We start from the raw sequence: 15,985 nt of genomic DNA, 5'->3' as shown, positions 1-15,985 counted from the left end.
CATAGAACAATATATGAAATGATCAATTTATGTCATGGCGCCTACGCCAACCTAATGAATCTCTCACACAAACACATCACTTGTCATGGCTAAATTCATCAAGAGGCTATCAACAACAACCATATTCATTGCTTTTACCTACTTAACAAATTTCCTATATATATATATATATATATGTCTCATTGCATTACTGCAGTCCTGATCAAAGAAGCAGTTTGAGAGATGATGGTGTGAAGTGTTATCACTGTTTTTGGAGGCAGATACTCGGCTGTCGATGCCTCTTTATCGCATATCTGAAACGCGATCGTTAGGAGAGTCCCCCCGGCTTCTTCCTCCCCCAGCGTAGGTCGATCAGGCAGGACCGCGAAGCCCGATGACAAGATCTGAATGTCGTCGGTCCTTTCGCCAGCCAACACTGAGTTCATCGCCAGTACTTCGATGGGAGCATAAACCACATAACAGCCCGTTGGGCTCGCCTGGCTCTCTTGCAGGTAATATATCAATGGTGAAGTCTACTTCCATGCATAGTATCCATCATCCGTTAGTACTTAGATCAACATTAACCAACCAGACCTTTCTTTAAGTTTGGATATCAGTTAAAAGACTTAAAATGATAAGATGTTCGAGTTAATCTTACATCGACTGCTATGATCGATACGTTGTTTGCAGGGTCAGAACCAGTATTAATGTGAACGAGTTCTTTAGCATTCGAGTTGAGAGAAAGCAGATCCCACTGCATATAAAACAACCATTGCTGATGAGCGAGGATCTACATGCATGCATGCATGTGCTAAACTTGTTTGATGAAGAGCATACCTACCTGGCTACGAAGATTTCCATTTCGAAGGAAGTCAAAAACACCCTTGGGTGTCGTGGGGAGCCATATCGTGGTGGCGATTGCTATGGCGACTCCCTGAGGTGTTCTTGGATCATCAAAGTTGTATCGGGTTGTCGCTAGGATGTCTTCGGCACCAATTACCGGAATGGGCTTCCACACATTGTCTCTGGTGGCGCTTATGCCATTGAAATAGCTTCTCATCATCCGATCAGTTAGTGTCAATAGACTCTTCCTACCCTCTTGAAGTATCATCACTGTGAAGCAACAAGAATGGCTATGAATGTAGTCCTAATCTTTCCATTACATGGCAAAGGGCGAGCTAAATTTCTATAGTCGATCCCACCCGCACATAGTGAGATTAAGGTTTAATATATAAATATACGTTCTTGTCGTGTAAGAAGAAGAGGAGCATTAATGGTTCTTACCACGATGGTCCATGAGTGCAGCATTGCGTTCGCATTGGCGTGCTAATGTCCCAAGCCATCGGGTCGCATGGAACGCGAAACCAGTGGCTACTATTCGCCTGAACAAGTAATGGATCGTCGTGTTGTCGGCTTCTACATGTTCGATCCATTTGACCTACAATTTTTTCCCATAATCCAGATTATATAATCACAACTAATTAGGCCTATATATATATATATATAATGAGTTTGGATTAATATGTAATCTCTTTCTCTCTCTCTAGCTCTCACCTTTGAGCATCCATTTCCTAATGCCTGGATCAAACAGCCCGATGGCCTTCTTATAAACCTAGTTGCTGGGTTAGGGAAAATGCTTTCCAAAGAAGCATCAACCACTGCCCAGGTGTCTGAGGAAAGCTGCTTGCAATACCTCAAGAAGTAGCTCTCCCTAGTCTGAACAAGTGGTGAAGGCACATGAAATTCTGCCATCATCTGCACCAAGCTCAATTGTTAAAGCATGCCAATATGTTAATTAAAAGAAGATAAACTTAAAACATTTAAGAAGTGAAAAATTTGTCTAATTAGAAGGTGACAAAGAGTGCTTTGCCATGAAACCTCAACTTAGCTTTGTGAGAGTCGAGAAAAGTCATTTTATTGTCACACAACTTCAATGTAGCATTGCGAGAGTCGGGGAAAAGTCATTTTATTGTCATGGAGCTCATAAATTGCCAACAATTGGAAACAACATAAAATAACTTATAGCATACCACTTTGAGAGCCCCATCAAGGCTGCCATTCTCTCCTGTTGATAGAACTCCCAACACCTTGGCCTTAGACACAACAGATGAGAACACAGCCGACCACTGATCCTGGCAACAGATTCTTCAACAAGGAATTAAGATCTCTCTTCACATAAAGAAGTTTGCTTAATTAAGAAGAAGATTAGCTTACGACATCCATAAACATGGCGACGAGATGGAACAGATCGCTGTGAACGAGTTGGGTCTCTTGAGAAGCTTGTCTCTGCAATGGCCCATCCTCAATGGGGAAGGATTCGACAATGCCACTGAGGTTTGGCAATTCCCCAGGGCCCTCTGTCTTGAGCAAGCTTAGAATTTTCTCCAATGTTGGATCAAGACGGCTGAATCTGCTTCTGTATTCAGCTTCATTAAGAACATAAGTTGCAGAGCTTGGATCAACAAGCCACATGGCTTCCTGTCCCAAGGCTAGCTGTGTGAGCTCCTCGAGCGCGGACATGGCGAGGCTCGTGATCTTCGGCTTGTTCACCTCAGCAGAGACTGTGACCATCATTAGCAGGTCAGATGCTCGGGGAAAATCCATTTCCAAACTGGCCAGATACTGGAAGTCCTTGCTCGCCGGAGTACCTTCTTCCTACATCAAAGATAGGTTAGAAATGCTTCGGAGAGAGAGAAACCGATAACCAATCGCGATGGCTTCTTACGTCGAGAGTTGCATATCAGACCTAGTTGTAACGAAAATCTTTAGGCGTCGATATGACACTCTTTTGCGATGTTTGAGAAGAGAACAAAAGGGGTGTCGCATTGCATGATGCTCCTCACTTTGCGAGGTAATACAAAAGGTGTCGCATTGCATGACGCTTCTCACTTTGTTTTTAGTGTTTTTTTTTAGGGTTTCTTTTCTCCAATCATTGAGGGAAGATCTCTGGTTTGTGATAATAAAAGGGTGTCGCATTACACTGACACTTCTTGCTTTGTCACAGAATATAATCATTCGATTTTAGGGTTTTTTTTCCCCCCCTTTTTCATCAATCACCATGATGAATGCATCATATTGTAGATGAAGTAGGCCATTTTACCTCTGGGTTTTCATCGACTTGCAACCGTAATTTGTTTTCAGGGTCCATTTTGCCATCTGAAAGATTGAACAAAACCCCATGTCAATTCTGGATCAGGATCAATAGATGAAAGGTCCTCACAATGTGGGTATCATATATCACAGAGAGAGAGAGAGAGAGAGGTACCCATTACAAGCATGTCTTCTTATTCTTCTTATTTCTCAGCCTTTACAAGCCAGGCTTTGGCTTGCTGCCATTGCTGCTTCTTCTGTCATCTTTGCTTCGTGAGACTGCGTGCTTTCATCGTTCTTCATCAGAGACTAGATATATATTTGTGTTATGAATGTGTGTGTGTGTGTGTGATTGGGTTGGGTTGGATTGATTTGATTTGATTATATATATAACAATGAGGGATCAGTGATCACATACAGATGAAAGATGATTAGTTGAAACAGTTTGTTTCCTTCATCTGAGGCTTATCTTTTCATAACCATTCATATTGAGAACTACAATTTCGCCTTGAAATCTTGAAAGTGGATATCATGTGAAGGGCTGGGTCTTTGTTCGTCTATATATAATTAAATGATGAAAATGTCCTTCACTAATTTGGTCAGCTTTGTGGGCTGTTGTTTGGTCTTCCATCAAGGTGTTCATTCGGTTTGGATCAGATCGGGTTCTTAAAATTTTTAAATCAAAGACCGAATTAGAATTAGTTAGGGTTGAGATTGAACGGGTTTAGTATGATTTAATCTTATCTAGTCCTAATTAAGTATTTTTGACTTTAATGGTAGCATCATTAATCATTTTTAACCTTTAAATTTGAATAAACACGTGACAATTAATGGACCACGTGAGATTTAAGGAAAATGCTATTGATACACTTATTTTATACATCTTGAGCTACATAAGGGGGTATTATGACAAAAAAGCCTCTCATGAGGCGCATAGAGGCACATGAGGCGCATGTGAAGCACAGAATATTTTGGTCATAATACCCCCTTATGTAGCTCAAAATGTACAAAATGAGTGTACATCTAACATGATTCGAGATTTAAATGGAAGAGCAACCAATACTTACAAACACGAAACTCCTGAGCTCATCTAAATGGGGGAGCTCATCTAAATGGGGGAGCAATTAATTGACTCTGTCATTGATATAGAGATTATAGATAAAAATAATCAAAGAGTTAAAATTTATATAACCAACACAGATAAAAAGTTGGTATGCCAATAATTTTGGAATCATTCGATAACCAAAATAAATAAATAAATAAATAACTTCACCAAATTTTTATCTTAGAACAAACTTTTAGGGTGCGTTTTCTTTGTTGTTTTTAAATTATTTTTAGTTTTTAATTTTCTAAAATAATGAAAACGCGCTCTTTTTGCTATTTTTAAAAATATATTTTTAAAAAGAAAATTGTAAAGAAAACTCAAAACAATAAAAAATTATTTTAAGTGTTTTCATCCAAAACAAGCTCTAAACTCAAAACACATTTATTTATTTATTTATTCATATTATATTATTATAATGGAAAAAATATTACAAAATTCATTAACTTTAAAATGTATATATATTTTATAATTTATTACTAGTAAATATTTCTAATTTACTGAATAATCAAATTTATTAAATAAAATATCATTAAAAAATTATTTTTAAAATTTCAAAAAGAAGGCGTTTTCTAATTTTTTATTTTGAAAAATAGTTTTTCAAAATAACAAGGAGAACGTGTTTTCAATTTTTTAAAAACAGACTACTAAAATAGAAAATTAAAAATGAATTTAAAACTCAAGACTAAAAATTAAAAAGTAAAGAGAACGCAACTTTAATTTTTTCAATAATAATATTCTCTTTTTATTTAGATTAAATTATAGATTGTCGTATACTCCGTTAAATGTTGCCATTAAAATATAGCGTGACAAGCTAAATTTTTCAACAATAGCATCCTATTTTTTTTTTTAGTTTAAATTATAGATTGTTGTTTACTCGTTAAATATTGCCATTAAAATATAGTGTGAAGAATTAAATTTTTCAATAGTAGTATTCTATTTTTATTTAGTTTAAATTATAGATTGTCATTTACCCATTAAATGTTGCCATTTAAATATAGCGTGACAAGCTACATTTTTCAATTGTAGTATCCTATTTTTATTTAGTTTGAATTATAGATTGTCATTTACCCATTAAATGTTGCCATTATATTAAAATATAACGTGACAAGCTAAAATTTTCAATAATAGTATCTTATTTTTAGGTTCATGGTTTCTAATTGCTATGTCATTTTAGCAATACAATTATGATTTCAGAAAAAAAAAAAAAAAAAATTACCAAAAGAATCACAATCACCATCTATCTCATTCACCAAGTCATCATTTGTAGATAAAAATTAGCAATTCCAAAAGGTGTTTTATGATTGCAACAAATTTATAAATTCAATTAATGAACTTCAAAATTTAAAATTTTGATATAAAATTGTAATAAATAGGGGTGAACAATATTTTGGTTAAACCTAAATAATCGAACCGAATCAGTCGAAATTGTCAATTTGGTTCGATTCAACCTGTAGGTTGATTCGATTCAGTTTTCAAGTTTGAGTGTTTCTATTATTTTAGTTCGGTTTAGTCTTTGTATTGAAAAAAGTTAAAATAATCAAACCGATCGAAATGTCAAGACGTCGGTTTTTTTTCGATTTTTTTTAAGTTTTCTTGATCTTTTTTAATTTCTTTTGAGTTTTTCAATTTGAGCATCTATTTGGTCAGTTCGACTATGTTCATTATATTCAATTTGAGCAATTCTGTCGATTCTGTAACCAAACAAATTGAATGTTCTCTCCAACTAACAAACATAGAAATTTGTTATGAGTATTTTACGGACCATTTTTTATGGGCTGGAGACAGTGCAGAGGACTGGCCCAATCTCCCGAAGCCCAACGGGCCTAAAGCCAAGGTCGTCAGAGCAAGGCACAACGTTGAAACCCAATCTCAGACTGTGGAACCAAGCGAGTTTCCAGTGATACTTTCAGCTCGTAGGCCGAACCGCCTAGCTCGCATAACAGAAAGACCACAAAATAATTGGAGGTGATATTCACCTGTCTTATCTAAGGCAAATCAAATCCCTAAAATCACGGCGTTTGTTCCTGATAATTCGAAGACGATAAGGAAATGCCATCCATAGAGCAGAATCCTTTTACATTTAGAATTTATTCAAATTGTAAACACTCCACACTATAAATAGGGGTCAAAAACCATTATATAGACATGAGCAATAATATACAGTTACTCTACCGGAATAACCAGAGGAATAGTCGTAGATTAGGTATCGTTTTGGCCGAACCACGTAATTTTTTTTTTTTTGTGTGCAACTTGTTATTGTTTCTGTTTGTTTTTTCTCTTTGCGCTCGTGTTTATTCTCTCAGTGCGGATTAACGAATCACGATCAACTAATTCCAAAAGTTGATATTATTCAATTACTAAACTGACAAAAATAAAAGTTCATTTTTAAAATTTTAATAAACCTACAAGTTTTGTATTCTCATTGTGATTTACCCAAATATACATAATTTATTTTTTTTCTAAAAATCTAAACATATATATTGATATATATATATATATATATACGAACAAACCTGGCAGTTGATGTTGCTATTGTTACAAGTGGAGGTTGATGTAATTTCTTAAAATATAAGGACACCATGTGTAATTTTGCTAAACTTCAAAATTGGTCGAATAGTTATCACTTTTATTTTATATTAAATAAGATTTATGATACATTAATCTTATTATAAGATAATTAAAAAGTCTCGACAAGAATATGACATTTTTAGGCCTTTCTTAGAAAGTTAAGGGCAAAGGCATAAATATGCCTTTTTTAACTTTGATTTTTTAGCTATTTAGCCCCCTTTAACTTTAAACTGGGCTTCTTGTGTCCTTGAACTTTTAATTTTAAAATAATCACACATTTCAACGTAACAATCACACACCTCACCTACCAACATGTTGTGCATGAGTTACATTGGTCTGACATGGCATTAACCATGCCAATGAGAGGGCGTCACGTGTGATGTGGTGCATAACGAAAACGGGGTCAGCGGTGGAAGACTCAATGGAAGTCTAAGCTGGTGACTCTAGCCTCACGGAGGAAGAAGGTAAAAACAGCGGAGCTAACGCTGTCGATTCACAACCCTGTTTGCTTGGTACGGTTGTCGATTTACAAACACAAATTGAGCTGAGTCGTCATCAATTCATGAACACAAATCAACAATTTCTTGCTCGATGTTGCTGTTTTAGTGCAACACGAATTGATTTAACCTCAAATATGTTCGGTGGTGTCATCAATTCACAAACACAAACTGGGATAAGCTGCCATCATGGTCGATTCAACTTTAAACAGGGTTGGTCGGTGGCGAGAAATGCTAGACAAGGGTTGGTCAACGATGAGGAATGAAAGACCATGGTTGGTCGGTAATGAAAAAAGTGAGAGGTAGGTCAACGGTGGGAAAACGAGAAGTCAGTTGGCGATGAGGTAGGAGATAGATTAGTTTGTAGAAGAAAAGAAAAGGGGTTAGTCAACGGCGGTGAGGAAAACAAGAGGTTGTCGGTGGCAACGAGGTAGGAGAGAGGTTGGTCGACGATGGGGAAAGCGAGGGGTTAGTCGACGACAATGAGGAAGGCAAAAGGTCAATGATGGTGAGAAAGAAAGAAGAAAAAGTTGAAAAATTTAGCTATTGTACACTTTTTAATCTCCCACTCTACTAAATGGACAAAAAGTGTGTGACTGTTATAAAATCAAAGGTTAAAAGAGTGTGATTATTCCAAAATTAAAAGTTTAAAGACACAAGGGATCTATTTTAAAGTTGAAGGGCATATTTATGTCTTTTCCCAAATTTAAGAGTCTATTTGATATGATTGTGTCTTTCAACATTATATATATATATATATATATATTTTTTTTTAAGTTTTAGAAAAGCAAAGTTTGATAAAGTACAATTTTGCTTTTAAATCAAAACTACTTCCTTTCTTTAATAACGAAAGGCAAAGAGATCCTAATTTTTTTTTTTGTAAAAAGTAAAGTAACTTATAATAGAACTCATATTTATTACAGTTATTAACACTAATTTTTTTTGGATATATAAAAGATAAAAAAAATGTCCACATGAATGGACGTGAAAAGATTTAAACTTGTGACTTCATATTTATTAGGATTAAAACTCAAATTAGTTCATAATTTTTTCAATTACGATCAATCAAACCTAATTTTTAATTTATGACCGTATTAGCTTATGACGTTTTCAATTGCGAGATGATATAAAAAATGTTAGGCTGCGTTCTCTTTGCTTTTCAATTTTCAGTTTTGAGTTTTGAATTCATTTTCAGTTTTCTGTTTTGATAATCTGTTTTTAGAAAATTGAAAACGCGTTCTCTTTATTATTTTAAAAAATTATTTTTCAAAACAGAAAATTAGAAAACGCGTTCTCTTTGAAATTTTGAAAATATTTTTTTAATGATATTTTATTCAATAAATTTGATTATTAAGTAAATTATAAATATTTAATGTTAATATATTATTAAAAATATATATACATTTTAAAGTTAATGAATTTTGTAATATTTTTTTCTATTACAATAATAAAATATGAATAAATAAATAAATAGATGTATTTTGAGTTTAGAGTTTGTTTTGAATGAAAACACTCAAAACAACTTTTTGTTGTTTTGAGTTTTCTTTACAATTTTTTTTTTTGTTTTCAAAAATGCATTTTTAAAAATAGCAAAGAGAACGCGTTTTCATTATTTTAAAAAACTGAAAACTAAAAATGACTTGAAAACAGTAAAGAGAACGCAACCTTAGTTTCTTATTCTCGTTCTTCATCCTATGTATTGACTTTCAACCGAGAATACTGCAACACTAGAATAGACTTAAACTACGAAAATTATTTTTTAAAAAAATTATAAAAAAATTATTTTAATACAGTAAATTATTTCTTAAAAAATTACAATAATTTTTTTAAAAATTATTTTAGTATAGTAAATATAAAAAATATTTTAACACAATAAATTATTTTTTTTCCGTTTGGGCTGAGTGAATGCTACATGCTCATAAGATGTTTATTTTGGATTTATATTGGACTAAAAAAGTCACAAATTAAAAATTAGTTCTGATTGATTGTAATTAAAAGAATTGTAAAATAATAAGGATATAAATTAAAAATTAAGTTTGATTAATCATAGTTGAAAAATCGTGGACTAATTTGAATTTGAATTTTATTTATTATGAGTAAGAGCGTATCCACGTGTGAGTTGCCCAGCCTGAAGTCCAAGGCAATTCATAATTATAATTATTTTTTATATTTAAAAATTAATTTTTAATATAAAAAATATTTTTTTAATGTAAGAAATAAATTTTAATAATAAATCAGTCCAAAAATAATTACAATTTATCCCAAAATTTATGATGTACAATTTTACATTCAAAAAAAAAAAAAAAAAATCAATGTCCCCTTACATAAATTTTTAGATCCACCCGTGATTACGAGGGATGAATGACCATTGAGTCACCATTAAAAGCTGTTAACACTACAACAAATTTTAGATTAAGAGGCATTTAAAAATGTCTTAATAGATAGTTTATTGGAGTATTTTAACTATTAGGGCATTAATAATAATGCCGCGTATAATTGTGTCCTAAAAACGTATTGAGGCACTTACAAATGTCTCAAAAATAATTATAAATTTAAGTTTGTTGCAACACTTAAAAATGTCTCAAAAATCACTATAAATTTATTTTTCATATTCCCCACAAGGCCTTCTCTTAACTCTATCTTATCCATCAGCTCAAATCCTGAACTTTTCCTTCTTCTTGCACACGCATGACTACCTAATCTACACATCATCTTATTAATATGTGCCTATGTTTATTTTATAGTACATCTAAGTTTCATTAGAATTATTCTATTGGGGGCACTTAAGATTTGTCTATTAGGGCACTTCATCAGAGTGTCTTATTAGAATTATTTTAATGGAGCATTTAAAAAATTCTGTCATATTAGATTTACACTTAGATTTGTCTATTAGGACATTTCATTGTCGTACCTCATTAGAATTATTTTATTGGGGCAATTCTTTAAATTGTGCCCTAAAATGGTATTTTATAGGGCACTTAATTGTTGTGTCTCATTAAAGTTATTGTATTGGGGCACTTTTTTAGATTGTGCCTTAAAATGGTATTTTAGAGGATACTTTATAAAAAATACTCTAAAAAAGATACTTCGACAAATCATTTTTGTTGTAGTGTAACAGGAGTTTTTTAAACCAACAATACTAAATAGGCCATTCTAAGATGTAAAAGAATAAAATTTAAGACGTCGTTAAGAGGAAATGTTATGATATTAAAGGATATCAATATTTTATACCATTCAAATGATATTTTATACAATATAAAGTGTGTAAATTATTCTTCTTAGTGTACATTATCATTCGTATTGTACATCAACTTCTTGATTACACAAGGGTATCGTTATCCTTGGTATCATATATGTAGGGGTGATTAAAGTTTTGGCTAAATTGAAATAACTGAATTCAACTTGCCAAAATTAATAATTTAGTTCAATTTAGTTTCTAAATTTGAGTTTTTTAATTATTTCGATTCGGTTCTATTTTCTTATTAAAAGAAATCAAAATAATTGAATTGATTGAAATCTTTGTGCTTGAATTATTAATCAACTAAAAAGTTATCGAATAAAATCGTACCTTATAAAGTAACTGAATGCTTTAATTGAATAATAATTATTAAAGAATTGTGTTAGTTTCTGTACTTGATTTATTAATTGACTAAGAGAATTTTTTTAATTAAGTAATATTATTTTTACTTGAGTAACAAATATTTTTAATTGGTTAATATCATTTCTACTTGAATATTAAATAATTTTAATCGAATAATATTTTTAAACTAAAATCTATTTATAAAATTAATCGAGTAAAAATTATTCTTAATTGTGTAATATTATTTTTACTAAAATAACACTTATTTTTGTTTAATTAACACTTATTTTCTAAATTATTTTTATCTACTTACACTTTATTATTATAGATTTCTTTTCAATTTTTTTGATTTAAACATCTATTTAATTAGTTTAATTTAATTTTTAAAAAATATTTAATTTGAACAATTCATCGAACCGACCGAATGCTTACCTTTACATATATATCATCTCTCCTATATTCTAATTAAATGTACCGATCAATCATTCCTATTTTAAGATTCTAAGAGCAAGTTCATAATTAAAATAACAATGGTATTTATATATGTATAGTATTATAAATAATTTTACATGAAAAATTTATATAACATTAACTAAATATATATTTTAACTTATATATTTACACATTTTTTTAATTTAAACACTTAAACTTTTTATTATCTTAATTACACTCCTAAATTATATAATTTTTAAATCAATTACACTCATAAACTTTTATTGTTTTAATTACACGCAATTTCAAATTAGTTGCATATTTTGATAAATTTATTAAAAGTAGTAAATTAAGCATAATTTATGAGTGTAGTTAAAAAAAAAAAAAAAAACAAATGTGCTATTAACATTTTGAGTAATTCAGAGGTATAATAAAAAAATAAAAAATTCAAATATCTAAATAAAAAAAAAAAAAACAAATACAAGAGTTAAAATATATATTTTGCCTATACAATTTGTCGTGCATGAGAGGCCGTTACAATTGTTCTTCATTTCTACTCTTCTATGTCACTTGCAAAGGCAAATAAAAAAAAGAACACAACAAAGGTTTTCCCCCAAAATTTATGGATTTCCAAAAACCCTAGAAAATGAAAAATTAAGAACTAAAGAGTAATTTTTTTTTTTCACTTTGTATCGTGTGATCATGTTATGTACATATACAAATCGACGATTAATGGATGGATGGATGATTAAAAGTCGATGATAGGTTCCCCGAGGGTGAGATTTCTTTCGATTGTCCAAGGCAAGTTGAAGAGCTTGGCCGCAATGAACTTGAATATCTTGTTCACGTTGATGTTGTGGGTAGCACTCGAAAAAAATAAGGTTCCATTCATAACTCGTGCATAAGCCCTCGCCTTCATATATAAAAAACAAAATTATATTACAACAAATACAATAACAACGATAATTGTAAGTCTTTATCTAACTTGGGTCGGTCATATAATTTCTAACTTTTAATCCATTTCCATCTAAGATAGTCAAATCAATAATTCTAGACCACTATATCAATCACTATATGCTTTTACTTTTTGATTTTATCAATTTAGTCCCTAAATTATTTCTTTTCTCAAAAATCACCTCTCAACTTTTCAAATTTGTCCTATTTCAACAAAATTGGGGTTAATTTAACCCAAAAAATCAATGACAAACTGACAAAAAATGATAAATTGAGGGCCAATTTAGCAAATTTTACTTTTTCTTATATTACTAATGCCAACCTTTTTTTTCTTTTTTTAAATCAAAAGTCACCCCTAACTTTCAGCGACAAAGACAAGAAAAGAGAAAAAAGCATGGACACGTGTCATGAGACTGAAAAAGAAAGACTTCAAAGTCTCCTAAGACATTAATTCTCCACCCTTACACGTCAAGTCACGTGTTCTTCCACCAAGACTTAAATATTTCCTTAAATATATTTTCAAGGTTAGGGGTCGTCCTGTTTATTAGATAACATTGGACAGTAATAGTTTATTTTTTATTTTTTACATAAATATCCACTAAAATAATTTACAACAATAATAACATATTCAACTTTTATCCCACTATATGAAATCGACTACATGAATTTTAGACTTCCATATATTTCTATCTTTTATCATATCTTCATTTAATTCTATACACTTCATATTAAATTTTAATGTCTTTCTCAAAATTTTATCGAGTCTGTCTCTATCTTTTTTTTTGATTAATTATTTCATTTTAGTCTAGTCTCTCTCATTTTCTTCTCGATTGGCACTATTCTTACCAAAAATATTATTTCGAGTTATTACCTGGGTCACAATAGTCCACTGCAAGTCGGGTGGAAGTCGAACAAAATCGTCGAACTTGGTTCCAATCAATATTGGAATTGCCGTCTACAAATATTACGAAATCAATCATCGTTAACTCGTTTTATTATCACTCTACACCTTATATTCTACACTCGAAAACAAGATTAACTTAAAAATTACCATTACCTTACACTTTATATTCTAAACTCGAGATTGAGTTAAAAAACAAGCATATGGATAACATATACGATAAAAGATGAAAGGAACTCGACATCTGTTTTGTCCTTCATAATTGTAAGGTAACACAGAAGTGCTTCTGAATCTCTATCATATGATTGTATCATTAATATATACTAATTAATGATCAATAATTATCCACTGGCAGCATGTCCCATCAATTAAAATGAACGTCCCCCCATATTTATTATTATTTATTTATACATATACACATGCAGAATATAACTCTTCCCTCAAAATCTCATCAAAATATGAAATATCCACATCCACATCAAAAGTCTAAATGATTGGGAGAGGTGATGAACGATAATCATGATCCTTTTTAAGTTTTATTTAGTGAATAATCAAGTATTCATATTATAAATAATAATATTCTTATCAAATTGATTAAAATTATTTTTTTTAATTTTTTTATTATGAGACTCGAGATATATTTTACGATAAAATTATAAACGTTTTGAGTGTTTGTTTTATGAAAAATTTATTTATAATAAAAGATCGATGTGCGGGCACACAGAAGGTGTTTTGAAAATTAAAATTTAAAAATAATTTATCAAATTAGCATTAAACCCACTAAAATTATTCTATTAAAACAACAATAATCACAAATTTTAGTCTCATTAACTGGAATAATCCTAAAATTATTGATACCTGATTCCACTTCCTTGCTTCATTGTACCATCCAATAACACTGCAATTAACCAGAAATCACATAATTTTTCAGAATTGAACCCAACCGAACTGAATCGAAGAGAATGAAGAAAGAAAAAAACCTGTTTAGAGTAAATCGGCTGGTAAGATCAAACATGAACAAGATTGCCACTGCATCTTTGCAAGCAATAGGGACTTGATCCAGTGATGTCCGGTCACCTAATCCAGACAATTGCAACAAAGATAAGGAATTAATTATGAACCCTAGGGACATAATTATGAACCCTAGCTAGGGACATTACTTAAATAATACATAATAAATGGTAAACCACCCACCTCCCACATCCCATAGTCTGAAAGCAATTCTTGCACCACTAACAACTAATGTTTTGTCCATTAGAGACACTCCTTTCATCTCTAGGCTCCTGTTTTCTTGCTCGTCCCCAACATATTTCACCTTCAAAATAACAACAAAAATTAAAATAACCAAAATAATGGATACCCATCTCAAATTTCACCTTCAAATTAACAAATAAAATTAAAGTAACGCAAATAATGGATACCCATCTCATATTTCACCTTCAAAATAACAAATAAAATTAAAATAAAATTAAAGTAACGAAAATAATGGATACCTATCTCATATTTCACCTTCAAAATAACAAATAAAATTAAAGTAACAAAATAATGGATACCCATCTCATATTTCACCTTCAAATTAACAAATACAATTAAAGTAACGCAAATAATGGATACCCATCTCATATTTCACCTTCAAAATACTAAAAACAATTAAAATTAAATTAAAGTAACGAAAATAATGGATACCCATCTCATATTTCACATTCAAAATAACAAAAAAGAAATTAAAATAAAATTAAAGTAACGAAAATAATGGATACTCAACTCATATTTCACATTCAAAATAACAAAAAAAAATTAAAATTAAATTAAATTAAAGAAAATAATGGATACCCATCTCATGTTTTACCTTAAAAATAATAAAAATATCAAATTAAAATTAAAATAGAAAAAATAAAAATTATTGAAATATCTTTACCACAAAGCTTGTCTTCCCAATTTGGCAATCGCCCAGTAAGCTGATCTTCAGAGTCACCAAATCCGAGTCGGTGTCATACCCGCTACTCGCCGGGTCGTCGGGGCCCAGCTCGGGGCAGGCGCCCTCAGCCGGAGAAGACGGTCTGCGAGACAAGCGCCGGTACCTTGCCGGCTTCCCAACGGAGCAAACGAGAATCCGGTCCCAAATAAAACGGAAAAACTGCCGGAAAACCGAGACCCGCTCGAGGAAGCTCCGCCGGACGTTGACCCGGACGATGCTCCGGCAGAGCTGCGTCATCTTGCCGGCGGCTCCGCGGAGGTTCTCAGCCATGGAAATAGGTTATAGGTTGTGGAGCAGAATGGGATAAAGCGAGGAGGAAGATGAGCATGGTGGGGTTGTTGACCGGAATATCATTGGGGACATCGAAGCGGTCCAAGGTGCCGGCTTTCCGGGCGGGTTCGGACATAGGGTCAATTGAAGTGGCGAAGGGGAATTGGGATATATGGGGGACTGGGGGTAGTTTGGTCATTTCGAACGAGGGTGGTTTGGTGAATGAGGTTGTCAAAGCGATGGGACTTTGTCCACTTGTATAAAGCGCAGGCATCCTGTAAGGCCGGCAGCCCTAGAAATATATATATTATAATATATACATATATATCTAATCGTGACCAGTGCCACGTGACTTAAGATAACCATGCCACGTGTCTATTTTTTTAATTAACGATAAAATATCATTGTCATTATCCTTTAATATAATAAATAAATAAATAAATAAATAATAACGAATTATAAAAAGTTTTAATTGTTACTAATAATTCTTTATTTATATATATTTTATTACGAGACATTAAAATATTTTATATTCCAAACCGTAAGTGCAGATTGAATGTAATTTTATTTTTAGATATTATATATTTATTATATTTTATTTTTAATTTAAAAATATTTTATTAGTCGATAA

The 15,985-nt window shown here is 31.6% G+C and overlaps 2 protein-coding genes across 2 annotated transcripts; both read right to left on the bottom strand.

Annotated features, from left to right (window-relative positions):
* Positions 1–179: 179 nt before the first annotated feature.
* LOC127792264 (homeobox-leucine zipper protein MERISTEM L1-like) lies at positions 180–3,372 on the bottom strand. The gene is made up of 9 exons (XM_052322716.1): positions 3,291–3,372; positions 3,080–3,135; positions 2,194–2,634; positions 2,010–2,111; positions 1,534–1,734; positions 1,264–1,417; positions 821–1,092; positions 638–733; positions 180–512 (listed from the first exon to the last, which is right to left on the bottom strand). The coding sequence occupies exons 1-9, from the start codon at positions 3,370–3,372 to the stop codon at positions 180–182; spliced, it is 1,737 nt and encodes a 578-aa protein (XP_052178676.1).
* An 8,346-nt stretch (positions 3,373–11,718) lies between these two features.
* Positions 11,719–15,540, bottom strand: LOC127792696 (septum-promoting GTP-binding protein 1). Its single transcript, XM_052323320.1, has 6 exons — positions 15,025–15,540; positions 14,301–14,421; positions 14,087–14,183; positions 13,965–14,004; positions 13,077–13,160; positions 11,719–12,164 (listed from the first exon to the last, which is right to left on the bottom strand). Exons 1-6 carry the CDS (start codon positions 15,352–15,354, stop codon positions 12,000–12,002), a joined length of 837 nt encoding a protein of 278 aa, XP_052179280.1. The 5' UTR covers positions 15,355–15,540; the 3' UTR covers positions 11,719–11,999.
* Positions 15,541–15,985: the final 445 nt, after the last annotated feature.

This window comes from Diospyros lotus, chromosome 15 (genome assembly GCF_014633365.1).
Source record: "Diospyros lotus cultivar Yz01 chromosome 15, ASM1463336v1, whole genome shotgun sequence".
Classification (NCBI taxonomy): domain Eukaryota; kingdom Viridiplantae; phylum Streptophyta; class Magnoliopsida; order Ericales; family Ebenaceae; genus Diospyros; species Diospyros lotus.
The sequence above is the reverse complement of the archived record's forward strand: the minus strand, read 5'-3'. Positions and strand labels throughout refer to the sequence as shown.

Bases quoted from the DNA above. Each gene is read 5' to 3' on its own strand.
- LOC127792264 (XM_052322716.1), bottom strand. From the start codon at position 3,372: ATGAAGAACGATGAAAGCACGCAGTCTCACGAAGCAAAGATGACAGAA. The intron at 1,418-1,533 runs GTGAGAGCTAGA...AAAAAATTGTAG, and splicing joins TAGGAAATGGATGCTCAAAG to GTCAAATGGATCGAACATGT. The intron at 1,093-1,263 runs GTAAGAACCATT...GTTGCTTCACAG, and splicing joins TGCACTCATGGACCATCGTG to TGATGATACTTCAAGAGGGT.
- LOC127792696 (XM_052323320.1), bottom strand. From the start codon at position 15,354: ATGGCTGAGAACCTCCGCGGAGCCGCCGGCAAGATGACGCAGCTCTGC. The intron at 14,422-15,024 runs GTAAAGATATTT...GTTATTTTGAAG, and splicing joins TTGGGAAGACAAGCTTTGTG to GTGAAATATGTTGGGGACGA. The intron at 14,184-14,300 runs GTGGGTGGTTTA...TGTCTGGATTAG, and splicing joins CAGACTATGGGATGTGGGAG to GTGACCGGACATCACTGGAT.